Source organism: Bos grunniens, chromosome X, assembly GCF_055505025.1.
Source record: "Bos grunniens cultivar Pamir isolate PY7600 chromosome X, Bosgru_T2T1.0, whole genome shotgun sequence".
NCBI classification, from domain to species: Eukaryota; Metazoa; Chordata; class Mammalia; order Artiodactyla; family Bovidae; genus Bos; species Bos grunniens.
This window is the reverse complement of record NC_141194.1, coordinates 28,687,857-28,715,625: the sequence shown is the minus strand read 5'-3', so window position 1 is coordinate 28,715,625 and position 27,769 is coordinate 28,687,857. Positions and strand designations below refer to the sequence as shown.

The 27,769-nt window shown below is 40.4% G+C and overlaps 1 protein-coding gene across 1 annotated transcript in view; it reads right to left on the bottom strand.

Annotated features, from left to right (window-relative positions):
* The window catches only part of LOC147340065 (melanoma-associated antigen B4-like), a 31,177-nt gene extending 27,530 nt beyond the window's left edge, over positions 1 to 3,647 (bottom strand). The window contains exon 1 of the mRNA XM_086388406.1: positions 3,256 to 3,647. Coding sequence (XP_086244532.1) covers positions 3,256 to 3,337 — 82 coding nt within the window. The 5' untranslated portion in view covers positions 3,338 to 3,647. The remainder of the gene's footprint in view (positions 1 to 3,255) is intronic.
* Positions 3,648 to 27,769: the final 24,122 nt, after the last annotated feature.

Here is a 27,769-nt window from a genome sequence, read left to right as displayed (position 1 = left end):
ATGCATCACAAATACTGTGTTTCGTTACAAACTGAAAGTTTATGGTAACCGTGCATTGAACACGTCTATGGCATCATTTCCCAACATCATGTATTCACTTGGGGTCCCTGTTCCACATGTTGTTACTTCTTTAAATATTTTAAACTCTTTCCTTATTTTATTTCTTATGGTGCTCTGATTAGTTGTCTTTGTTACTATTGTAACTGCCTTACATTTGTAAATTAAGCTATGTGCATTTTTTAGACATCTTCTAGTAAGTGTACAATAGGCTTAACAAGTTTTATAAGCACTGGGAATCCCCCAAATTCCTAATGATTTATTCTATGGCAATTTTCACTTTATTGCAGTAATCTAGAACCCAAGTCACCATATCAGAGATGAGTACAATTCTAAAGGAAAAAAAACATCTAAGATGGTTTTGTGCTATTCTGAATGAGGTTATCTGACACTGCACAGAGGACGATCTTCCTGTCCCTATCATCTGTTTCTCTTCTTTATTCCTGTCATTTATTGATGTAGCCTTCAAGGCTTTGTGACTAAAGAAGTGTATTGGAATATATCCAGGGTCCTTACTTTTATCCCAAGATACTTTCGAGTGTTAAGGAACACAAGCTCTGTTTTAGGCCAAGAGGAGTATAACAGCATCAGATCTAGAGGAATTCAGAGAGGAATCTAATTCCAGGCCTATCAGTCACTAGTGTTCCCCAGCAAGGGCTCACTGCCTGATGCACATAGAAGCCAATACTATGGAACGGGCTTGAGAGAAAAACTTTAATCCAAGGTGGAGTAGCAAGAAGACAAAAGTGGGGCTCTCAAATCTGTCTCCTCAATCCAGAGTTTGAGGTAAAATGAAAGGGTTTAGGGGAACTGCAAACTTGGAAGCTAATTGGCTAGTCTTGAATTAGTTCATGTAAGCTATTCATGCTGCTAGAAGCCCGATTTTCCGCATTGAAGGACTTCATACAGTTCTCCCCTGGCAACATTCCTACTCTGAGAGTTCCACAGTCTGAACCCTCTTGGTTCTGCAGTCATCCTGGAAACATAGGCTCCTTTTTGGCACATGCATAGTGCTGCCTCTAAAAATAACTCAAGGTTTGGTTAATCAACAACCTGTTTTAAGGAGGCAAAACCACTTTAAACTGGTCAATGCTTTATGCTTCAATCCCCCCATTTCTCTTTGTACATTCTTCAAGCTTGTGGGAAATCGTCCTCAATTTGGTTAACGAGTCTAAAATTCTGTAGAAAATTATAATCCCAGGTCCCAGAGTTTTGTACCACCAGGACTAGAGTGTTACATAAGGACTGACAAGGTTGGATTAATTGATATTTAAGAAAGGTGATTATCAGAGGCTTTGTTTCCTTCACATGTCTCTTTTCAGGCTACTGCTTGAAGTTTGGCGTTTTGGTGCCTGGATGGAATTTATTACTATTGGGTCATCTGTCTTGGCTCTTCCTGGCCACTCCTCAGCCCAAACTGAGCTCTGCAGTTGACTGACCAATTTCTTCCACTGTAGTGCTCAAAATAGTTTACCTTTTGGCCAGCAAACAGAGCCTGGACCAACTGTATTTAACCAATGCTTGCTGCCTCTTCCCAGCCTTCATGGATTGAAGTCGATGTCAACCAGCACTCTTATCAGGAACTTGAGGTCTCCCTGGAAAGCCCTTGCATTCGTGGGAGCTGTAGGAAAGCCTTCAGGGCTTCTCTGCGGCTCAGAGTGCTTTGTTCCTCTCTAGGAAGAAAATGGGCAACCTTGAGGCATCGCCCCTAATTTAGGACCCAATTCCATCTCCTAGTTTGGTTTCTGGAAAGCGTTGGCTGTATGAGTTCCCTGGAGAAACCACTGAGAAGAATGGATAGTCTCAAGGTGACCAGCTTGGATCTGAGGGTTCACTTAAAGAACCCTGAAAAGTTTTCCATTATTATATGTGGTTGTCAAACTGTAGCTTGAAAGGCACATGTGCTACCCAGCTTCCAAGGAATCTGTCCCACCAGTTCCAAGACTGGAGCCCATTTGGTCACAGGCTCCTAGTATTTCTGCCTGGCCATGTGCTGAGGGCATGCTTGTCTACTGAGGAGGGTCCTATAGAAGTTCAGGCTCTGTCTCAGTCTCCACGTAGAAAAACTTACCTGGTGAGTAGGAGGCTGAGACAGTGATTGCATCCCATTGAAGAAAGTGAAAGAGGAAGCTGTCTTAGACTCAGGCAGAGCTGACTTTCAGAGAGCAATTCAGGAGCACACACATTCAAACACCGATTTCCTCACTTCCTTTCTGAGCATGCTGGGGTTTAATCTTTCTGGTAGAAGACCTAAATACTTTATCCCTCCAGCAGAGATCACCGACAAGCAAATCTAGATGTCTGGGCAATTTCCAGGGGAAATACATTCACTCCAAGGCCTCTATGTAGCCCATGCCCCTTAAGACCACAACCAATGGCTATTTTTCCTGGTAAAATTTCATTTTTAACATCACGCATGCACAAATATATAAAAGTAATTCAGTACTGCTGCTAAGTCACTTCAGTCGTGTCCAACTCTGTGTGACCCCATAGACGGCAGCCCACCAGGCTCCAGCATCCCTGGGATTCTCCAGGCAAGAACACTGGAATGGGTTGCCATTTCCTTCTCCAATGCATGAAAGTGAAAAGTGAAAGTGAAGTCACTCAGTCGTGCCCGACTCCTAGCGACCCCATGGACTGCAGCCCACCAGGCTCCTCCATCCATGGGATTTTCCAGGCAAGAGTACTGGAGTGGGGTGCCATTAAAGCCAACTCCTATTAGCCAATCCCAACACATAAAACAGTCAGACACAGACAAACATAGGCAATTAAATCCAAAGGCCTGGAACCTTAAGCCAGTGTTCAGAGCTCTAACCCAATCATTTGAGCACCTCAGTAGCTCTAACCTCTGACATTGTCCTCTTTTGGGTGGGTCTTTAACCCACGACTGTAGCCTTAGGATTCTAATCAGACAGAAGAAACTCTCCTAGGTGGGACTCTAACCCACAGTGGTGTTGTCGTTCTTCAATCAATTCGTCATGTCTGACTGTGCAACCCAATGGACTGCAGCATACCAGGCCTCCCTATCCTTCACTTTCTCCTCGGGTTTGCTCAAACTCATGCCCATTGAGTCAGTGATGCCATCCAACCATCTCATCCTCTCTAACACGCAGTCCTGATGAGATTATTAGACTACAGGCACATTCTAACTTCATATAGCACATTTAGTTATAGGCATATTTTAAGGAGTTTACTCACCCCAAAGATGTCTGATCCAGGAGCTGTTTCCTTCCTTAAAAGTGAAAGGAGCCCCAGAAGCCAGAGGAGCCCAGAGTGCCATGGCTAGCAAACAGGAACCCGAGAGCCAACTCTCTAGACAAACTCAGTATAGGTGGGCACTCAGGGTTGGTGTTGAGGGCCCACCAGGGGCTACAGTGCATCAAGCAGATGGTCACAAGTCCTAAACCTCAACAAGGCTGCTCAGACTAAGGGAACATGGGCTCAAGCCCGATGCTCAGAGAAGTCAATACTTATGGCAAGAGCTTTAGAGAAAAGAGCTTTACTGCAAGGCCAACCAATGCAGGAGGCAAGGTATCAGATCTCTCTCCAATCCAGGAGCCTGGGTGCAATTGAAGGGGTCTCGGGAATTTCTAACTGGAAGCTAATTGGCTAGTCTTCAATTTCATTTCAGCTACTCAGGTTAGAGGAAGCCACGTTTTCCTCTTTGAAGGAATTCTCACTTTGTAAATGGCCCGGTGCAATATTTCTCTTCTCTGAGTTTTGCAGACTGAAGAGCTTGGCTCCGGGGTCATCCTGAGGTCATGTGTTCCTTCTTGGACACATGCAGTTCTTTCTTTGTAAAATGACTCAAGGTGTGACTAATCAACAATGTATTTGAGAGGGTCAAACCAGTTTAAGCTGGTCAATTGTTTCACGTGCTGTTTCACTAGCCCCCTGAACTCTAGCACATTACCCAAACTCCAAGACAAAGATAATCACAGTGCACTAAATGTTGCCTAGCAAGGACAATCATGTAACATTCCCATCACAGGATGTAACATAGAATGTGCCTGAGGTAGAATCTTTCCCAGCTGGAAACAACTCAGAGTTCTTAGAATTTTTGTCATTGACCAGTTATCTTCCCTCCCAGATACCAGTTCATCTAAATAATGAATATTTCCACATATTTAAGTACCAACAAGAAATCTAGAACTTGCCTAGAATTTGCCCAATTACACACAAGATAAAATAATCGAGTAGGTCCTTAAGGAGAGGTCTCTGGCTCCCTCAACTCAGTGTAAAGGTCACCAATCCAGGAGACTGTGGATTTTCTGAGGCCCTCCATCTGAGGATCTGGCTGTGCTCACCACTCCCACTGTCTGGGAGTAGCCCACCAGGCAACTTCAGCCTTCGCTGAAGGCTTTACATTTTCCTAAGGCTCCAAAGCAAGACTGTGTATTAAAAAATGGAGACATCCGTTTGCCGACAAAGGTCCCTGTACTCAAAGCTATGGTTTTTCCGGTAGTCATGTATGGATGTGAGAGTTGGACCATAAAGATGGCTGAGCGCTGAAGAATTGATGCTTTCAAACTGTGGTGCTGGAGAAGATTCTTGAGAGTCCCTTGGACAGCAAGGAGATCAAGCCAGTCCATCCAAAAGGAAATCAACCCTGAGTATTCATTGGAAGGACTGATGCTGAAGCTGACGCTCCAATACTTTGGCCACCTGATGTGAAGAGCCGACTCATTGGAAAAGACCCCGATGCTAGGAAAGAAAGATTGAGGGCAGGAGAGGAGTGGGCAGCAGAGGAGAAGATGGTTGGAAGGCATCACTGACTCAATGGACGTGAGTTTGAGAAAACTCTAGGAGACAGTGAAGCGCAGAGAGGCCTGATGAGCTGCAGTCTATGGAGTCACAAAGAGTGGGACATGACTTAATGACTGAACAACAAGAAGGCTCCAAAGTGCCTCACTGCAGGCCATTTACACTTGCTTTCAACTCCAACTGCCTGCCCCACCCCTTACCCCTGGTTTTGACTTGTTCTTTCAGCAGTCCCCAACCTTTTTGGCACCATGGACTGGTTTTGTAGAAGACAATTTTTCCACAGACTTGGAGTGGGGGATGGTTTTGGGGTAATTCAAGCACAGTACATTTATTGTGAACTTTATTTCAAATGTAAATGCCACTGCTGATCTCACAGGAGGTACTGGTCCACGGCCTGCAGGTTGGGGACTGCTGCTTTTGGTCAGAGAGTATCTCACCATATTTTTATGTAATAGTACCTCCTAGATTCTAAAATTCAACGGGCAGGGGCTAGATCTTGTTTTGGTGGTTGCTGTTGTTCCATTTAAAAAAACAAAAAACAAAAAAAACCAAACCATCCACAGTACTAGTAAGCATCCATAAACCTCATTCTCAGAACTTCCCTGGTGATCCAGTGGATAAGACCCCCTGAACAATTAATGTAACATCTACCCTTTTAGAAAATCTTTAAGTGTACAATATGGAATTGTTAACTATAGGCTCTATGCTACACGGTATATTCCTAGAAATTATTCACTGTATATAACTGAAAATCAGTGCCCTTTGACAATCACTTCCTCATTACACCTCCTCCCAGCCCCTGGCAATCACCATCCTACTCTGCTTCTATCAGTTTGCCTATTTTAGATTCCTCATTTAAGTGATATCATCTATTTCTCCTTCTGTGTCTGGATTATTTCACTTAGCACAATGTCTTCTGGGTCATCTCTGTTATTGCAAATGACAAAGTTTCCTTTTTTTAAGGCTGAATAATACTCCATTATAGGCTTCACAGGTAACTCAGTGGTACAGAATCCACCTGCCAATTTAGGACACACAGGAGACTTGCGTTCAATCCCTTGATTGGGAAGATCCCCTGGAGGAGGAAATGGCAACCATTCCACTATTCTTCCCTGGGAAATCCCATGGTCAGAGGAGCTTCGTGGGCTACAGTCCATGGGATAGAAAGAGTCAGACACAACTGAGTGACTGAGAACACACACACACAACACTCCATGATATGTATATACCATATATTTATCCATTCATCCATCAAAGGACATTTAGGCTGCTTCCCTGTTTTGGTTATTGTGAATAATGCTGCAACAAATATGGGAATACTGATATCTCTTGGAGAGTGTAATTTTAACTCCTTTGGATAGATACCCAGGAGTGGTTTGCTGAATCATACGGTAATTCAATTTTTAATTTTTTGAGGAACCTCAATACTGTTTTCCACAGTGGCTTTACCCATTGACATTCTCACTAACAGTATAAAAGAGTTCTTTTCTAAATGCTTGAACTTAATCAGCTTACTCTCTACTGGAGAGCAGGGCAATCAAAATTTCAAATTATTGTTGTGGTAAAAACATTTAACATTAAATCTACTCTTATAATTTTAGGCACACAGCACAGTACTGTTAAAAACAGGCACACTGTTGCACAGCAAATCTCTGGAATTTATTCATCTTGAATAACTGAAACATAATACCAAGTGAAAAGCAACTGCCCATTTCTCCCTCCTGTGGCCCGTCTGTGTTTCTATGTGTTTAAAGACTTTAAATACCTCATATAAGTGGAACCATGCAGCATTTGTCCTTCTGTGACTGGCTTATTTCATTTAGAATAATGTCCCTGTGGTTTCTCCATGTTGTCCCATATAACAAAATTTCTTTCCTTTTTAAGGTGAAATTATATCTCCTTGTCTGTGTCTACCACATTTTCTTTATCCATATATCTGTTGGTAGATATTTGGGTTGTTACCATATACTGGCTATTGTAAATAATGGTGCAATGAACACAGGAGTGAAGATGTCTCTTCAAGATACTGATTTCACTTCCTTTGGATAAACAATTAACCCTTGCATCATGTGGAGTTTAGAGGCACCAAACCCCCATGCCGTCAAAACCCCCTGTATTCTTTCGACTCTGTTCACACGTAACTAATAATAACCTACTGTTGACTGGAAGCCTGACTGACAAACAGTCAATGCTTATTTTGTATACTATAAGTATTTTCTACTGTATACTTATGCTAAAGTAAGCTAGAGACAGCAAAATGTTATTAAGAAAATCATAAGAGAAAATATAACAGTACTGTGTTTATCAGTACTACAGGATTACAGCATCCATTTACAAGAATTGTCTGTCAGTACCTACATCTATATTGTCTTACTGACACAAAAGACTATAGATACAAGACACTATATATCAAAACTGAAAACATAATGTGAAAAGAAATTCATATTTAGTTACAGGTATAATGATTCAAGCATTGATCATGAAGAAGAAGAAATATAATTGCTTTATAGTAGCCTAGTGTCGGAGAAGGCAATGGCACCCCACTCCAGTACACTTGCCTGGAGAATCCCATGGATGGAAGGAGCCTGGTGGGCTGCATTCCGTGGGGTCGCTAAAAGTCGGACATGACTGAGCAACTTCACTTTCACTTTTCACTCTCATGCATTGGAGAAGGAAATGGCAACCCACTCCATTGTTCTTGCCTGGAGAATCCCAGGGACGGGGGAGCCTGGTGGGCTGCCATCTATGCGGTCGCACAGAGTCGGACACGACTGAAGTGACTTAGAAGTAACAGTAGCAGCAGCCTAGTGTACTTGATAGGATTGCTTCGTGGTAGCTGAGAATATACAGTAGTGAATGAATCACTAAAATTTTTTTCTATCATACACTATTATGGTCATATTTATAATAGAGTACTGAAAACATTGTTACTTTAAGAGAAAACACCTGTGATGACAGCCTGATATGCATTTATGTTTATCCACTCACAAGAGAGAGGTAGGACAATGTACAGTAATATAATTCCTTGAAAGTAAAGTCATAAAACAGTTAAAAAAAGAAACATTATTAATTTTATATTAAATATCACTCACCTTCTGCCTATGCAATGGTAGGCTATCCATTTCAATACAAGTCTTGCACGCAATGTTCTACATGATGAATCCTTAGCTGGTGGTGATGATGAAGATGATGACACAGAAACATCTCATACAGTCCTTGCCTAGAGTTATTAGCTCTTAGAACAAATACACTCACACACATACTCAACAGATAAGCTGATTACCCATATGGCACAATGATTATTTACTACTCATTGAGTGGAAGTGGATCATAATGTAGGTCTTCATTCCTCACACCTTCTTGCTGAGTAGGCTGAAGAGGAGGAGGAAGAGGAGGGGTTGATCTTGATGAGTGGCAGAGATGGAAGAGCAGAGGAGGTGGAAGGGGAGGCAGGGGAAGCAGGCACACTCAGTGTACCGTTATGGAAATACATTGTAATTTCTGTCTAAAGATTTTGCTTTTTCATTTCTCTAAAAACATTTCTGTGTGTTATCAGTCCTCCTTCCACCACTTTCTTTCTTTTCAGCGCCTTTATCATAGAAGGGTCCATGCCATACAAGAGTCAAAAGCAGTCTTGAGTCCTCAGAACGCTTCTGCCAGATTGTCTAATGTCAATTTGTTTTCTGGCACTGCTTCTTCTACATCTTGTTCCTCATCATCCAGCTCTGGTTCAGAACCATCCATCTCCATCAAGTGGTATTTTGTTAATTCCTCTGCTATAGTGTCTGTTAGCTCTTGGGTTTTTCCAAGATCTGTATTTTGGGACTCTGCACCCCCTCCCACCCTTTCATGTCTCTTTCAGTCTCCACAGTCTCTTTCATGATTTCCTTGACTCTGTAACAAATCCTGTGAAGGCATACACAACACCTGGACTGTTTCCTTTTTTCTTTCTTTTTTTTATTATCACCCTGCTTATTTTTTTTAATTTTTTTTAAATTTTATTTTATTTTTAAACTTTACAATATTGTATTAGTTTTGCCAAATATCGAAATGAATCCGCCACAGGTATACCCGCATTCCCCATCCTGAACCCTCCTCCCTCCTCCCTCCCCATACCCTCCCTCTGGGTCGTCCCAGGGCACCAGCCCCAAGCATCTAGTACCGTGCATCGAACCTGGACTGGCGACTCGTTTAATACATGATATTATACATGTTTCAATGCTATTCTCCCAAATCTCCCCACCCTCTCCCTCTCCCACAGAGTCCATAAGACTGATCTATACATCAGTGTTTCTTTTGCTGTCTCGTACACAGGGTTATTGTTACCATCTTTCTAAATTCCATATATATGTGTTAGTATACTGTACTGGTGTTTTTCTTTCTGGCTTACTTCACTCTGTATAATAGGTTCCAGTTTCATCCATCTCATTAGAACTGATTCAAATGTATTCTTTTTAATGGCTGAGTAATATTCCATTATGTATATGTACCCACAGTTTTGTTATCCATCCATCTGCTGATGGGCATCTAGGTTGCTTCCATGTCCTGGCTATTATAAACAGTGCTGTGATGAACACTGGGGTACACGTGTCTCTTTCCCTTCTGGTTTCCTCAGTGTGTATGCCCAGCAGTGGGATTGCTGGATCATAAGGCCGTTCTATTTCCAGTATTTTAAGGAATCTCCACACTGTTCTCCATAGTGGCTGTACTAGTTTGCATTCCCACCAACAGTGTAAGAGAGTTCCCTTTTCTCCACACCCTCTCCAGCATTTATTACTTGTAGACTTATGGATTGCAGCCATTCTGACTGGCATGAAATGGTACCTCATAGTGGTTTTGATTTGCATTTCTCTGATAGTGAGTGATGTTGAGCATCTTTTCATGTGTTTGTTAGCCATCTGTATGTCTTCTTTGGAGAAATGTCGGTTTAGTTCTTTGGCCCATTTTTTGATTGGGTCATTTATTTTTCTGGAGTTGAGCTGTAGGAGTTGCTTGTATATTTTTGAGATTAGTTGTTTGTCAGTTGCTTCATTTGCTATTATTTTCTCCCATTCTGAAGGCTGCCTTTTCACCTTGCTAATAGTTTCCTTAGTTGTGCAGAAGCTTTTAAGTTTAATTAGGTCCCTTTTGTTTATTTTTGCTTTTATTTCCAATATTCTGGGAGGTGTGTCATAGAGGATCCTGCTGTGATGTATGTCTGAGAGTGTTTTGCCTATGTTCTCCTCTAGGAGTTTTATAGTTTCTGGTCTTATGTTGAGATCTTTAATCCATTTTGAGTTTATTTTTGTGTAAGGTGTTAGAAAGTGTTCTAGTTTCATTCTTTTACAAGTGGTTGAGCAGTTTTCCCAGCACCAGTTAAAGAGATTGTCTTTAATCCATTGTATATTCTTGCCTCCTTTGTCAAAGATAAAGTGTCCATATGTGTGCGGATTTATCTCTGGGCTTTCTATATTGTTCCATTGATCTATATTTCTGTCTTTGTGCCAGTACCATACTGTCTTGATAACTGTGGCTTTGTAATAGAGCCTGAAGTCAGGTAGGTTGATTCCTCCGGTTCCACTCTTCTTTCTCAAGATAGCTTTGGCTATTCAAGGTTTTTTGTATTTCCATACAAATTGTGAAATTATTTGTTCTAGCTCTGTGAAGAATACCGTTGGTAGCTTGATAGGGATTGCATTGAATCTATAAATTGCTTTGGGTAGTATACTCATTTTCACTATATTGATTCTTCCAATCCATGAACATGGTATATTTCTCCATCTATTAGTGTCCTTTGGTGTTTTTTTTTTTCTAATTTTATTTTATTTTTAAACTTTACATAATTGTATTAGTTTTGCCAAATATCAAAATGAATCCGCCACAGGTATACATGTGTTCCCCATCCTGAACTCTCCTCCCTCCTCCCTCCCCATACCATCCCTCTGGGTCGTCCCAGTGCACCAGCCCCAAGCATCCAGTATCGTGCATCGAATCCCTATCAAGCTACCAACAGTATTCTTCACAGAGCTAGTGTCCTCTTTGATTTCTTTCACCAGTGTTTTATAGTTTTCTATATATAGGTCTTTAGTTTCTTTAGGTAGATATATTCCTAAGTATTTTATTCTTTCCGTTGCAATGGTGAATGGAATTGTTTCCTTAATTTCTTTTTCAGTTTTCTCATTATTAGTGTATAGGAATGCAAGGGATTTCTGTGTGTTGATTTTATATCCTGCAACTTTACTATAATCATTGATTAGTTCTAGTAAATTTCTGGTGGAGTCTTTAGGGTTTTCTATGTAAAGGATCATGTCAGCTGCAAATAGTGAGAATTTTACTTCTTCTTTTCCAATTTGGATTCCTTTTATTTCTTTTTCTGCTCTGATTGCTGTGGCCAAAACTTCCAAAACTATGTTGAATAGTAATGGTGAAAGTGGGCACCCTTGTCTTGTTCCTGACTTTAGAGGAAATGCTTTCAATTTTTCACCATTGAGGATAATGTTTGCTGTGGGTTTGTCATATATAGCTTTTATTATGTTGAGGTATGTTCCTTCTATTCCTGCTTTCTGGAGAGTTCTTATCCTAAATGGATGTTGAATTTTGTCAAAGGCTTTCTCTGCATCTATTGAGATAATCATATGGTTTTTATTTTTCAATTTGTTAATGTGGTGTATAACATTGATTGATTTGCGGATATTGAAGAATCCTTGCATCCCTGGGATAAAGCCCACTTGGTCATGGTGTATGATATTTTTAATGTGTTGTTGGATTCTGATTGCTAGAATTTTGTTAAGGATTTTTGTATCTATGTTCATCAGTGATATTGGCCTGTAGTTTTCTTTTTTTGTGGCAGCTTTGTCAGGTTTTGGTTTTAGGGTAATGGTGGCCTCATAGAATAAGTTTGGAAGTTTACCTTCCTCTGCAATTTTCTGGAAGAGTTTGAGCAGGATAGGTGTTAGCTCTTCTCTAAATTTTTGGTAGAATTCAGCTGTGAAGCCGTCTGGACCTGGGCTTTTGTTTGCTGGAAGATTTTTTATTACAGTTTCAATTTCCGTGCTTGTGATGGGTCTGTTAAGATTTTCTATTTCTTCCTGGTCCAGTTTTGGAAAGTTGTACTTTTCTAAGAATTTGTCCATTTCTTCCACGTTGTCCATTTTATTGGCATATAATTGTTGATAGTAGTCTCTTATGATCCTTTGTATTTCTGTGTTTTCTGTTGTGATCTCTCCATTTTCACTTCTAATTTTATTGATTTGATTTTTCTCCCTTTGTTTCTTGATGAGTCTGGCTAATGGTTTGTCACTTTTATTTATCCTTTCAAAGAACCAGCTTTTGGTTTTGTTGATTTTTGCTATGGTCTCTTTTGTTTCTTTTGCATTTATTTCTGCCCTAATTTTTAAGATTTCTTTCCTTCTACTAACCCTGGGATTCTTCACTTCTTCCTTTTCTAGTTGCTTTAGGTGTAGGGTTAGGTTATTTATTTGACTTTTTTCTTGTTTCTTGAGGTGTGCCTGTATTGCTATGAACTTTCCCCTTAGGACTGCTTTTAAAGTGTCCCACAGGTTTTGAGTTGTTGTGTTTTCATTTTCATTCGTTTCTATGCAAATTTTGATTTCTTTTTTGATTTCTTCTGTGATTTGTTGGTTATTCAGCAGCGTGTTGTTCATCCTCCATATGTTGGAATTTTTAATAGTTTTTCTCCTGTAATTGACATCTAATCTTACTGCATTGTGGTCAGAAAAGATGCTTGGAATGAATTCTATTTTTTTGAATTTACCAAGGCTAGATTTATGGCCCAGGATGTGATCTATCCTGGAGAAGGTTCCATGTGCACTTGAGAAAAAGGTGAAATTCATTGTTTTGGGATGAAATGTCCTGTAGATATCAATTAGGTCTAACTGGTCTACTGTATCGTTTAACATTTGTGTTTCCTTGTTAATTTTCTGTTTAGTTGATCTATCCATAGGTGTGAGTGGGGTATTAAAGTCTCCCACTATTATTGTGTTATTGTTAATGTCTCCTTTCATACTTGTTAGCATTTGTCTTACATATTGCGGCACTCCCGTGTTGGGTGCATATATATTTATAATTGTTATATCTTCTTCTTGGATTGATCCTTTGATCATTATGTAGTGACCTTCTTTGTCTCTTTTCACAGCCTTTGTTTTAAAGTCTATTTTATCTGATATAAGTATTGCCACTCCTGCTTTCTTTTGGTCCCTATTTGCATGGAAAACCTTTTTCCAGCCCTTCACTTTCAGTCTGTATGTGTCCCCTGTTTTGAGGTGGGTCTCTTTTAGACAACATATGTAGGGGTCTTGTTTTTGTATCCATTCAGCCAGTCTTTGTCTTTTGGTTGGGGCATTCAACCCATTTACATTTAAGGTAATTATTGATAAGTATGATCCCGTTGCCATTTACTTTATTGTTTTGGGTTCGAGTTTATACACCGTTTTTGTGTTTCCTGTCTAGAGAATATCCTTTAGTATTTGTTGGAGAGCTGGTTTGGTGGTGCTGAATTCTCTCAGCTTTTGCTTGTCTGAGAAGCTTTGATTTCTCCTTCATATTTGAATGAGATCCTTGCTGGGTACAGTAATCTGGGCTGTAGGTTATTTTCTTTCATCACTTTAAGTATGTCTTGCCATTCCCTCCTGGCTTGAAGAGTTTCTATTGAAAGATCAGCTGTTATCCTAATGGGAATTCCCTTGTGTGTTATTTGTTGTTTTTCCCTTGCTGCTTTTAATATTTGTTCTTTGTGTTTGATCTTTGTTAATTTGATTAATATGTGTCTTGGGGTTTTTTTTGCCTTGGGTTTATCCTGTTTGGGACTCTCTGGGTTTCTTGGACTTGGGTGATTATTTCCTTCCCCATTTTAGGGAAGTTTTCAACTATTATCTCCTCAAGTATTTTCTCATGGTCTTTCTTTTTGTCTTCTTCTTCTGGGACCCCTAAGATTCGAATGTTGTAGCGTTTAATATTGTCCTGGAGGTCTCTGAGATTGTCCTCATTTCTTTTAATTCGTTTTTCTTTTATCCTCTCTGATTCATTTATTTCTACCATTCTATCTTCTAATTCACTAATCCTATCTTCTGCCTCTGTTATTCTACTATTTGTTGCCTCCAGAGGGTTTTTAATTTCATTTATTGCATTATTCATTTTATATTGACTCTCTTTTATTTCTTCTAGGTCCTTGTTAAACCTTTCTTGCATCTTCTCAATCTTTGTCTCCAAGCTATTTGTCTGTGATTCCATTTTAGTTTCAAGATTTTGGATCAATTTCACTATCATTATTCGGAATTCTTTATCAGGTAGATTCCCTATCTCTTCCTCTTTTGTTTGGTTTGGTGGGCATTTATCCTGTTCCTTTATCTGCTGGGTATTCCTCTGTCTCTTCATCTTGTTTAAATTGCTGAGTTTGGGGTGTCCTTTCTGTATTCTGGCAGTTTGTGGAGTTCTCTTTATTGTGGTGTTTCCTTGCTCTGTGTGGGTTTGTACAGGTGGCTTGTCAAGGTTTCTTGGTTAGGGAAGCTTGTGTCAGTGTTCTGGTGGGTGGAGCTGTATTTCTTCTCTCTGGAGTGCAATGAAATGTCCAGTAATGAGTTATGGGATGTCTATGGTTTTGGGGTGACTTTGGGCTGCCTGTATCTTGGAGCTCATGGCTGTGTTCCCTGCTGCTGGAGAATTAGCTTGGTGTGTCTTGCCCTGAAACTTGTTTCGCCCAGAGAGGTTTACAGCGTTATATGGAGAAGAGAAGAGTGAGGAGGGAGTTAGAGGTGACCCGAATGAGATGAGGTGGAATCAATAGAGGAGAGAGTGGGCTGTTCAGTAATCTCTTCCTTATGTGCACTCCACAACTGGACTGCTCAGAGTTGTTCACAGAGTTATACAGAGAAGAGAAGAAGGAAGAAGATGGCAGAGGTGGCCAGGAGGATAAATGGGGGGAATGAAAAGGAGGGAGACAGATCCAGCCAGTAATCAGTTCCCTAAGTGTTCTCCATCGTCTGGAACACACAGAAATTCACAGAGTTGGGTAAAGTAGAGAGGGGTTAGGGAGGAGACACAGGCGACCTAGTGGAGAAAAAGGAGAGTCCAAAGGGAGAGAGAGCAGTTAAGCCAGTAATCTCGCTCCCTAGTGAAAAATGGGTACTGAAGATTGGGTTCTTAAAGGTACAAAATTGGTAACAAATACATAAAAGCAAAAATTTAAAATCTAGAGTAGAGTTTGGAATTTCAAAAATACGATGTTAAAGAAAAGAAGGAAAAGAAAGAGAGAAAAAACGAACAAACAAAAACAAACAAGGTCGCAAAAATTATAAAGAAAATATAGGTACAAAATTGATAACTAATACCAAAAAGCAAAAGTTAAAAATCTAGAGTAGAGTTTGGAATTTCAAAAATACAATGTTAAAAAAAAGAAGAAAAAGAAAGAGAGAGGAAAAAAAAAACAAACAAGAACAAACAAGGTCGCATAAATTATATATATAAAAAAATACAGGTACAAAATTGATAACAAATACCAAAAAGCATAAATTAAAAATCTAGAATAGAGTTTGGAATTTCAGATATACAATGTTATTTAAAAGAAGAAGAGAAAGAAACAGAGAAAAAGAAAAAATAATAAAGGGTCACACAAATTATATATAAAAAAAAACTATAGGTACAAAATTGATAACAAATACTAAAAAGCTAAAATTAAAAATCTAGAGTAGAGTTTGGAATTTCAAAAATACAATGTTAAAGAAAAGAAGGAAAAAGCAAAAAAAAAAAAGGTCAACAATTATTTAAAAAATATATATATATATATGAAGTTTGCTTTAAAAAAATAGGGTCTTCTTTTTTTTTGCAAAGTAATCAGTTATAAAAGTGGAAATTAAAGGAATAGTAGAGGACTTAATTTTTTTTTTTTTTATACGCTCACTTGTTCAGTTGTGCTGAGGGGAGGTAGGGAGGGATGCTGCAAACAAATAACACTGGCGTGTGCTCGCAGTGCCTCAGCCACACTGGGTCTGCCCCCCCCCCCCCCCGTTCACGGTGCATGTAGCCTCTCTACCCACGCTGCTCAGGCTCTAGCTTGCTCCGCCACGAACCATCCGTGGCCGGCCCTGGGCTGCCTGTACTTCCCAGGTCCAAGCCGTTCAGGTTCAGGCACTGGGGTAGTCCTCAGAGGAGCAGACTCTTGGTTGGGCCTGCGTTTTGTGCCCTTCCCAGATCCAAGCAGCTCAGGTGATGAGGTGTTTTGCACGCGTGATTGCTGCGACTTATCGCCTCCCGGCCGATCGGTTATCTAGTTGTACACCGGCACACCTTCTCAGGCAGATGTTGACCGTCCAGACCCCCAAGAAGTTTTAGTTAGCAAAGAAGCCTGCTTACAGTTTTATAGATAATGTCTCTCTGGGCCTGCGATTGTCCCCTTCCAGCTCTGGCTGCCTATCACCGGAGGGGGGATGGGTCTGCCGCCGGCTATCTCTGTTCAGTCCTTTGTTCCATGCGCGGGCCTGGCGGTGTCATAGGTTAGGGCTGGCTTTTCGCGTGGTAGATATCCCACAGTCTGGTTTGCTAGCCCAAATTAGTTCGCTCAGATAGTGCTTGGGATATTCAGGCCAGATTCTTGCGATGCAGCCCGCGCCACGCCTCCCTGCCCAGTCCCCACTTGCTAATGGCGTGTGCAGGCGTCTGCGCTGCTTCTCCACTGGGGGAGTTACTGCAGGGCTCGCAATGTGCGGGTTTTAATTATTTATTTTTCCTCCCTGTTATGTTGCCCTCTGTGCTTCCAAGGCTCGGCACAGATTCAGCAGTGAGAAGGTTTCCTGGTGTTTGGAAACTTCTCTCTTTTTAAGACTCCCTTCCCGGGACGGAACTCCGTCCCTCCCTCTTTTGTCCCTTTTTTTGTCTTTTATATTTTTTCCTACCTCCTTTCGAAGACTTGGGTTGCTTTTCTGGGTGCCTGATGTCATCTGCCGGCATTCAGAAGTTGTTTTGTGGCATTTACTCGGCGTTTAAATGTTCTCTTGATGAATTTGTGGGGGAGAAAGTGTTCTCCCCGTCCTACTCCTCCGTCATCTTAGCTTCTCCTCCTGGACTGTTTTCTTTAGCAGGAATTTATTGTTTTGGGCTTTCATGGTTTTTTTTTGGTAACAACAATCGCATCTTCAGTTCTGTAATCCTTCCAGAGTTCATGATGTTCTATCAGGGTTCTCTTCCATAGCATTGACAATCATTTCCATACAGTACCCTGTGTAATGAGCCTGAAAGGTCCTTTTGACCCTCTGATCTATAGGCTGACTTACAGATGTTGTGTTTAGAGGAAAGGAGACCACTTTCATACCTTCGGTGTTGAACTCACAGGGTTCTTGGTGACCAAGGGCATTGTCCAATATCAAAAGAATTTTAAAAGGAAGTCCCTTACTGGCAAGGTACTTCCTGAATTCAGGGACAAAGCACTGATGAAACCAATCCCCGCCAAGGTTTCATGCTGTCCAGACTTCTTGTTGTACAACTGAAACACTGGCTGATGATGTTTATAGTTTCCCTTTAAAGCTCAGGGTTAGCAGCTCTATAGGTTAGGGGAGTCCTGATCATTTGCACAAAAACCTGATGACATTTGCACAAAATCAGAGAATTAGCCTATCTCTGTCTCAGTCCTGGAGCTCATTTCCCTTCCTTACCAATGAATGTACTTTGTGGCATTTCGTCCAGAATAGGGTACTTTCATCTGCCTTAAAACCTGTCCAGACAGATCTTTCTCCTCAGTGATTTTCTTTTTTAAATCTTATTGGAGTATATTTAATTTACAATATTGTGTTAGTTTCAGGTATACTGCAAAGTGATTCAGTTATTCATATACATATATGCATCTTTTTAGAGAATCTTACCTCATATAAGTTATCACAGAATATTGAGTTTCCTGCTCTATACAGTAGGTCCTTGTTGGTTATCTACCTTATATACAGTAGTATGTATATGTTCATCCCAAGCTCCTGATTTATCCCTCCCTGACACGTTTTCTCCTATTTCCTCTTTGGTAACCATAACTTTGCCTTTGATATCTGTTCAGTCTGTATATTTTCTAAAGAAGTTCATTCGTATAATTTTTTTAAAGAACTACATTTTCAGATGAGAACAAGATGGCAGAGGAATAGGTGGATGTGGAGTACATCTCTCTCCATGGATACATCAGGACTACACCTTCAGACACAGAAGTGCATGCAGAACACCAGCTGAGAGTGGACAGAAGTACCTGACCAGCAGAAAAGAATATACAGAACCAGGCAAAACTTGGTAGGAGGAAGGAACTAGGGGAAAAAACAGGAGTGTTAGTAGGACTGGACCTGCCCTCGGCGGGTGGGGGCACTGAAGCAGGGGTTTGATCCCCACATCAGGGCAACTGTCTGAGTCAGAGGAAAAACATTTAAGGCTGAGAGTGAAACAGCTGGTCTGTGGCAGCCTAAATGGAATGAGAATCAGACAGTCCTTGTCGCACCCATACATACCCCAGACAGGGATGCGGGTCCCCTAGAAGGCACAGCAGCTTGGAACTGGAGTTTAGGGATTGTGGAGCAATCCTCTGGCGAGGGCTGCTGTTGACCGTGGAGAGAACAATTGGGGGGATGTGAGAGGAGATTGTGGTGGGAAATGCCTGTGGAGGAAAGAGAGGCAGCCATGGAAGCAAGGCAATACTACTGAGTCACATATAGAGAGTGGAGCCATCACCATAGCCTCTCTCCCCCAACATGCCAGCATCGACAGCTGAAGAATAGAAAGGCTGGCCCATCAAACGCCTGACGCACTGAACTACAGAATAGGATCACACCCAGTGTGTCCCTTTAAGTGCCTGACATGCCAATCTACAGAGTAGAGCCCCAGCCCGGGGGGGGGGGGCGCTATGTGCCTAATGTACACAACAGAGAAGGACCACAGGTAAGGGAGCCCTCTGAGTGCCTGAATGGAAAGAGCTACAGAGAAAGACTAGCCAAAGACGCCTTCTGATCACCAGCTACAAGAAGCTTGAAAAAAGACTCTGATAGGGCCACAACTCCTGCAGTGGAGGCAGTCCGTGTCCCTGCACACTTGGTGATGCCAGGGTGCCCACAACCCAAGTAGGTGTGCCACCTTCACAATCAACCCTCACTGGGGCTAAGCTGCCACGGGCAAAACAGTCTTGTGTCCATGCATGTAGGGTTGCTCCATTCATGTCCAACTCTTGCAACCCTGTGGACTGTAGCCTGCCAGGCTTCTCTGTCAGGGGGTTAGGCAGGAAAGAATACTGGAGTGTATTGGCCAATACTGGTTGCCATACCCCTCTAGAGCACTATATTTCCTGCTGCCCTAGCTACCAACTCTCCTGAGTACCTGGTGATGCCAGAACCCCTGTGACCCAAGCAGCTGCAGCACCTCCACATCTGGCCCTCATTGGGTCAGACCTCAGTCCTCCAGGGCAGCCTCAGGAGTAACCCCAGTGGATGACTCACATGCAGAGGTGGAAATAAAACCACAATTGAAACCCCGGGGCAGTGTGGCTAAGGAAGAAGATGCAAAACCTTCCCACCAGCTGTACAAGCTGCAGATGAAATCCACACAATCAACTAGGCAGACTCTGTGTCTATGGAATATATAAAAGGTCATTGAGAGCTCCCACAAAAGAAAATGCACTAGTTCTGATAGCTGTGGACATTGGAGGCAAGAACACAGAGTAGTAGGACCAGATTAGAATCTGAGCTGCCCCCACAGCAGGTCCAGAGACCAGCACAGTGTTGGAGGGCATCCTAGGGAGGTGAGGTGGACTGTGACTCCCAGCGAGGGAAAAAACTCTGACAGCAGTGACTCAAGAAAACATTCATTATTCTTATGTTTTGACTTGTTCTGTAGATTCTTTTGGATGTTTTTCTTTTTCTTCCCCCTACCCCTGTTGTAGTTTTCAATTTTATTGGTGTTATTAAATCTAATTAAGCTTTTGGGTTTGTTTGTTTGTTTGTTTTAGTCACACTTTTTTCTGTTGTTATAAACCTCTGCCTCTACATTGGGTTTTTGCAGTTCTGTGGAGTTTTCCTTTTTTTTTTTTTTTCTTTCTTTTTTTCTATTTTAATTTTTAAAGCTATTATTATTTATTCTACATATATTCCTTTGTTTGCTTTTCCTACTGTTCTTTCCCCCTTGCAGTTAATCTTTAATGTATATAAATCTTCTTTATCTACCTCTATTTAACTTTACATATCTATTCTTTCTTTCCTTTCCTCTCAACGCATTTGTTACTTTTGTTTTCATTGCTTTATTCTCCACTTGCCATCTTGCTTTAGTTTTGTTTTCCAGTTTGTGCTTTAGTAAGCTTTGTTCTTAAATTGTAGATATGGTTTTTGGTTTCTTTTGTTTGTTGGGTCAATCTATTGTACTTTATTTTCATTGGACTGTTTTGATTTTGCTTATGGGTTCATATGTATATGTGTATATTCCCTTATTTTAATTATTATTTGCCGGATTTTGTAACTGCCATTTGCTTGGGGTTCAATTTTGGTTTCTTGTTTTTGAGTATTTGTTTTAATCTTGTTTAATGCCATAACGAATCACTTGTGGAATCTTCATTCCTGACAGAGGTCAAGCCCTGAACCTTTGGAGTGGGAGTACTGACTACAAGACCCTAGATAACTGGAGAACTAACCCTGCTGCTGCTGCCCTAGGGAGTATCAAATAGTGAGAACTCACACAAAAGAAATCACCTGAACACAAGACCTAGCATCACCCAGCCACCTGTAGCACCCTCTGCAGGACACCTCATCTAAACAACAAACAAAACAAAAATACAAACCCAATCATCAGCAGACAGGATTACCAACCTCACTCAGCCTTGCCCATTAGAGGAAAAACAAACAAACAAACAAAACATCTCAGCACAAATCTCACCATATACAAGGTTACACAAACCACTGGGCCAACCTTAGGAGGGCATGAGCCAAAAGGAAGAAAGAATTCAACCGTGAAGCCTGGGAAAAGGAGACCTCAAACAAACAAACAAAAAAGAAAGGAAAGGCAAAAAAATACTACACAAGTGAAGGAACAAAGTATAAACTCAGAAGTCCAAATAAATGAAGAGGAAATAGTCAAACTACCTGAAAAAGAATTCAGAATAATGAGAGTAAAGATGATCAAAAACCTTGAAAACAAAATGGAGAAAATTCAAATATCAACTAACAAAGCTCTATAAGAATTAAAGAATAAACATGTCTAAACAAACAACACAATTACTGAAATTAAAAATATGCTAGAAGGAATCAAGAGCAGAATATCTGAAGCAGAAGAATGAATCAGAGAGCTGGAAGAGAAAATGGTGGAAATAACTTCTGAAGAGCAGAATAAGGTAAAAGGAATGAAAAGAACTGAGGATAGTCTCAGAGACCTCTGGGACAATATCAAACGTACCAACAGTCGAATTATAGAGGTCCCAGAAGAAGAAGAGAAAAAGAAAGGGGATGAGAAAATTTTCCAAGAGATTATAGTTGAAAATGTCCCTAACATGGAAAAGGAAATAGCCAATCAAATCCAAGAGGTGTAAGGAGCCCCATACAGGATAAATCCAAGGAGAAACATGCCAAGATACATACTAATCAAACTAACAAAGATTAAACACACACAAAAAAAGAATATTAAAAGCAGTAAGGGAAAAGCAACATGTGACATACAAGGTAAACCCCATACATCTAACAGCTGATATTTCAGCAGAAACTCTGCAGGCCAGGAGGGAAGGGCAGGATATATTTAAAGTTCTGAAAGGGAAAAATCTACAACCAAGATTACTGTACCCAGAAAGGATCTCATTCAAAATTGATGGAGAAATAAAAAGCTTTTCAGACAAGCAAAAGTTAAGAGAATTCAGTACCACCAAACCAGATTTACATCAAATGTTAAAAGGACTTATATAGTCAAGAAATACACAGAAGAAAAAGATCTACAAAATCACACCCAAACAATTAAGAAAATGGCAATAGGAGCATATATATCAATAATTACTTTAAATATAAATGGATTAAACGCTCCAACCAAAAGACACAGATTGGCTGAATGGATACAAAAACAAGACCCATATATATGTTGTCTACAAGAAACTCACTTCAGACCTAAAGACACATATAGACCTAAAGTAAGAGGATGGAAAAATATATTCCATGCAAATGGGAAGCAAAAGAAAGCTGGAGTATCAATCCTCATATCAGACAAAATAGACCTTAAAATAAAGAAGATTACAAGAGATAAGAAAGGACACTACATAATGATCAAGGGATCAATCCAAGAGGAAGACATAACAATTGTAAATATCTATGCACCCAACATAGAAGCACCTCAATACATAAGACAAACACTGCTGCTGCTGCTAAGTCACGTCAGTCGTGTCTGACTCTGTGCGACCCCATAGACGGCAGCCCACCAGGCTCCCCCGCCCCTGGGATTCTCCAGGCAAGAACACTGGAGTGGCTTGCCATTTCCTTCTCCAATGCATGAAATTGAAAAGTGAAAGTGAAGTTGCTCAGTTGTGTCTGACTCTTAGCGACCCCATGGACTGCAGCCTACCAGGCTCCTCCGCCCATGGGATTCTCCAGGCAAGAGTACTGGAGTGGGGTGCCATTAAGAAATTGACAGTAACACAATTATAGTAGGAGACTTTAACACCCCACTCACACCAATGGGCAGATCATCAAAACAGAAAATTAATAAGGAAACACAAGTCTTAAATGATACATTAAATGAGATGGATCTCATTGATATCTTCAGCACATTCCATCCAAATGCAGAAAAATACACCTTCTTCTCAAGTGCACATGGAACATTCTCCAGGATAGACCACATCCTGGGTCACAGATCAAACCTCAGTAAATTTAAGAAAACTGAAATTATATCAAGCATCTTCTCTGACAACAATGCTATGAGACTGCTGCTGCTGCTGCTGCTAAGTCGCTTCAGTCGTGTCCGACTCTGTGCGACCCCATGGACTGCAGCCCATCAGGCTCCCCCGTCCCTGGGATTCTCCAGGCAAGAACACTGGAGTTGCCATTGCCTTCTCCAATGCATGAAAGTGAAAAGTGAAAGTGAAGTTGCTCAGTGGCGTCTGACTTAGCGACCCCATGGACCGCAGCCTACCAGGCTCCTCTGTCCATGGGGTTTTCCAGGCAAGAGTACTGGAGTGGGGTGCCATTGCCTTCTCTAGCTATGAGACTAGATACCAATTACAAGCAAAAACTTTAAAAAACAGAAACACATGGAGAATAAATAATATGTTTCTAAATATCCAACAGGTTACTGAAGAAAGCAAAAGAGAAATCAAAAAATTTCTAGAAATAAATAACAATGAAAACACGACAACTGAAAACCTATGTGATGCAGCAAAAGCAGTTCTAAGAGGGAAGTTTATAGCAATACAATCCTACCTCAAAAGACAAGAAAAACATCAAATAGACAACCTAACTACACTTAAAACAACTGGAAAAAGAAGAACAAAAAATGTCCCAAAATTGGAAGAAGGAAAGAAATCATAAAGATCAGAGCAGAAATAATTGAAAAAGAATTGAAAGAAATAATAGGAAAGATTAATAGAACTAAAAGTTGGTTCTTTTAGAAGATAAAGCTGACAAACCTTTATCCAGACTCATCAAGAACAAAAGAGAGAAGAATCAAATCAATAAAATTAGAAAGGAAAATGAGAGGTTACAATAGATAATGTAGAAATACAAAGGATTATAACAGGCTATTATGAGCAACTGTATGGCAATAAAATGGATAACCTGGAAGAAATGGACACATTCTTAGAAAATTCAATCTTCCAAGAATAAAACAGGAAGAAAGAGAAATTATGAATGACCCAATTACAAGCACTGCAGTTGAAGCTGTGATTAAAAATCTTCCAAAAAAACAAAAGCCCAGGACCAGGTGGCTTTACAGGAGACTTCCATCAAACATTTAGAGAAGAGCTAATGCCTATACTTCTAAAACTCTTCCAAAAAATTGCAGAGGAAAGAACACTTCCAAACTCATCCTACAAGGCCACTATCACCCTGATACCAAAACCAGACAAAGACAACACACACACACAAAAAAGTACAGGTCAATATCACTGATGAACATAGATACAAAAATCCTCAACAAAATTTTAGCAAACAGAATTCAGTGACACATCAAAAAGCTCATACACCATGATCAAGTTGGGTTTATTTCAGGGATGCAAGAATTCTTCATTGTATGCAAATCAATCAATGTGATACATTATATTAACAAACTGAAACATAAAAAAATGATATTAGATGCAGGAAAAGCATTTGACAAAATTCAGCACCCATTTACAATTAAAACTCTTCAAAAAATGGGCATAGAAGGAACCTACCTCAACATAGTAAAGGCCATATATGATAAGCCTACAGCACACAGTATTGTCAATGGTGAAAAATTGAAAGCATTCCCCGTAAGATCAGGAACACGGCAAGGGTGTCCCCTTTCACCACTATTATTCAACATAGTTCTGGAAGTCCTAGCTACAGCAATCAGAGAAGAAAAAGAAATAAAAGGAATCCAGATCGGAAAAGAAGTAAACCTCTCACTGTTTGCAGATGACACGATACTGTACATAAAAAACCCTAAAGATAGTATCAGCAATTACTAGTACTAATCAGTGAATTTAGCAAAGTTGCAGGATACAAAATCAATACACAGGAATCACTTGCACTTCTATATACTAACAATGAAAAATCAGAGAGGGAAATCAAGGAATCAATCCCACTTACCACTGCAACAAAATGAATTAAATATCTAGGAATAAACTTACCTAAGGAGACAAATGACTGTACACAGAAAATTATAAGACACTGATGAAAGAAATCAAAGATGACATAAACAGATGGAGAGATATTCCATGTTCCTGGGTAGGAAGAATCAATATTGTGAAAATGACTATCCTACCAAACGCAATCTACAGATTCAATGTGATCCCTATCAAATCACCAATGGCATTTTTCACAGAACTAGAACAAAACATTTCACAATTCATATGGAACACACGAAAGACCCCAAATAGCCAAAGCGGTCTTGAGAAAGAAGAATGGAGCTGGAGGGATCAACCTTCCTGACTTCAGATTATACTACAAAGCTACAATCATTAAGACAGTATGGTACTGGCACAAAAACAGAAATATAGACCAATGGAACAAGATAGAAAGCCCAGCAATAAACCCATGAACCTACTTATTTTTCACAAAGAATGAAAGACTATACAATGGGGCAAAGACAGCCTCTTCAATAAATGGTGCTGTGAAAATTGGACAGCTACGTGTAAAAGAATAAATTAGAACACTTTCTAATACCATACACAAAGATAAGCTCAAAATGGATTAAAAACCTCAATGTAAGACCAGAAACTATAAAACTCTTAGAGGAAAACATAGGCAGAATACTTGATGACATAAATCAAAGCAAGAGCCTCTATGTCCCACCTCCTGGAGTAAAGGAAATAAAAATAAAAGTAAACAAGTGGGACCTGGTTAAACTTAAAAGCTTTTGCACAGCAAAGGAAACTATAAGCAAGGTAAAAAGACAACCCTCAGAATGGGAGAAAATAATATCCGATGAAACAACTGACAGAGGATTAATTTTCAAAATATACAAGCAGTTCATACAACTCAATACCAGAAAAACAAACAACCAATCAAAAAGTGGAAAAAGACCTAAACAGACATTTCTCCAAAGAAGACATATAGGTGGTTAACAAACACATGAACAGATGCACAAAATCTCTCATTATTAGAGAAATGCAAATCAAAACTACAATGAGATATCACCTCACTCCAGTCAGAATGGCCATCATCCAAAAGTCTACAAACAATAAAGGCTGGAGAAGGTGTGGAGACAAGCGATCGCTCTTGCACTGTTTGTGGGAATGTAAATTGATATAGCCACTATGAAAGAAGATGCAAATATTCCTTAAAAAACTGGGAATAAAACCACCATGTGACCCAGCAATCCCACTCCCTGGCATATGCCCTGAGGAAACCAAAATTGAAAAAGACACATATATCCATTGTTCACTGCAGCACTATCTACAATATCTAGAACATGGAAGCAACCAAGATGTCCGTCAACAGATGAATGGGTAAAGAAGTTGTGGTACATATACACAATGGAATATTACTCAGCCACAGAAAGGAAAATGTTTGAGTCAGTTCTAATGAGGTGGATGAACCTAGAGCCGATTATACAGAGTGAAGCAAGTCAAAAAGAGAAAAATAAATAATTGTATTCCAAGGCATGTATACAGAATCTAGAAAAATGGTACTGAAGAATTTATTTACAGGGCAGCAATGGAGACGAACAAAGCTAGTGGAGGTGATGGAATTCCAGTTGAGCTATTTCAAATCCTGAAAGACGATGCTGTGAAAGTGCTGCACTAAATATGCCAGCAAATTTGGAAAACTCAGCAGTGGCCACAGGACTGAGAAAGGTCAGTTTTCATTCCAATCCCAAAGAAAGGCAATGCCAAAGAATGCTCAAATTACCACACAATTGCACTCATCTCACATGCTAGTAAAGTCATGCTCAAAATTCTCCAAGCCAGGCTTCAGCAATACCTGAACTGTGAACTTCCAGATGTTCAAGGTGGTTTTACAAAAGGCAGAGGAACAAGAGATCAAATTGCCAACATCCGCTGGATCATGGAAAAAGCAAGAGAGTTCCACAAAAACATCTATTTCTGCTTTATTGACTATGCCAAAGCCTTTGACTGTGTGGATCACAATAAACTGTGGAAAATTCTGAAAGAGATGGGAATACCAGACCACCTGACCTGCCTCTTGAGAAACCTCTATGCAGGTCAGGAAGCAACAGTTAGAACATGACATGGAACAAAAGACTGGTTCCAAATAGGAGAAGTGGTACGTAAAAACTGTATATTGTCACCCTGCTTATTTAACTTATATGCAGAGTACATCATGAGAAACGCTGGACTGGAAGAAGCACAAGCTGGAATCAAGATTGCCGGGAGAAATATCAATAACCTCCGATATGCAGATGACACCACCCTTATGGCAGAAAGTGAAGAACTGAAGAGCCTCTTGATGAAAGTGAAAGAGGAGAGTGAAAATGTTGGCTTAAAGCTCAACATTCAAAAAACTAAGATCATGGCATCCGGCCCCATCACTTCATGGGAAATAGATGGGGAAACAGTGGCTGACTTTATTTTTGGGGGCTCCAAAATCACTGCAGATGGTGAGTGCAGCCATGAAATTAAAAGACGCTTACTCCTTGGAAGGAAAGTTATGACCAACCTAGATAGCATATTCAAAAGCAGAGACATTACTTTGCCAACAAAGGTCTGTGTAGTCAAGGCTATGGTTTTTCCAGTGGTCATGTATGGATGTGAGAGTTGGACTATAAAGAAAGTTGAGCACTGAAGAATTGATGCTTTTGACTGTGGTGTTGGAGAAGACTCGTGAAAGTCCCTTGGACTGCAAGGAGATCCAACCAGTCCATCCTAAAGGAGATCAGTCCTGGGTGTTCATTGGTAGGACTAATGTTGATGCTGAAACTCCAATACTTTGGCCACCTGATGCAAAGAGCGGACTCATTTGAAAAGACCCTGATGGTGGGAAAGATTGAGGGCAGGAGGAGAAGTGGACGACAAAGGATGAGATGGCTAAATGGCATCACCGACTCGATGGACATGAGTTTGGGTAGGCTCTGGGAGTTGGTGATGGACAGGGAGGCCTGGTGTGCTGTGGTTCATGGAGTCACAAAGAGTTGGACACGACTGAGCGACTGACCTGAACTGAACTTAATGCAGAAACAGTCATAGAGAATAGACTTATGGGCATGGAGAGAGGGGAGGAGAGGGTGAGATGTATGGAGTATGTAACACGGAAACTTACATTACTGTGTGTAAAATATATAGCCAATGGGAATTTGCTGTTTGTCTCAGGAAGCTAAAATGGGGCTTTGTATCAATCTAGAG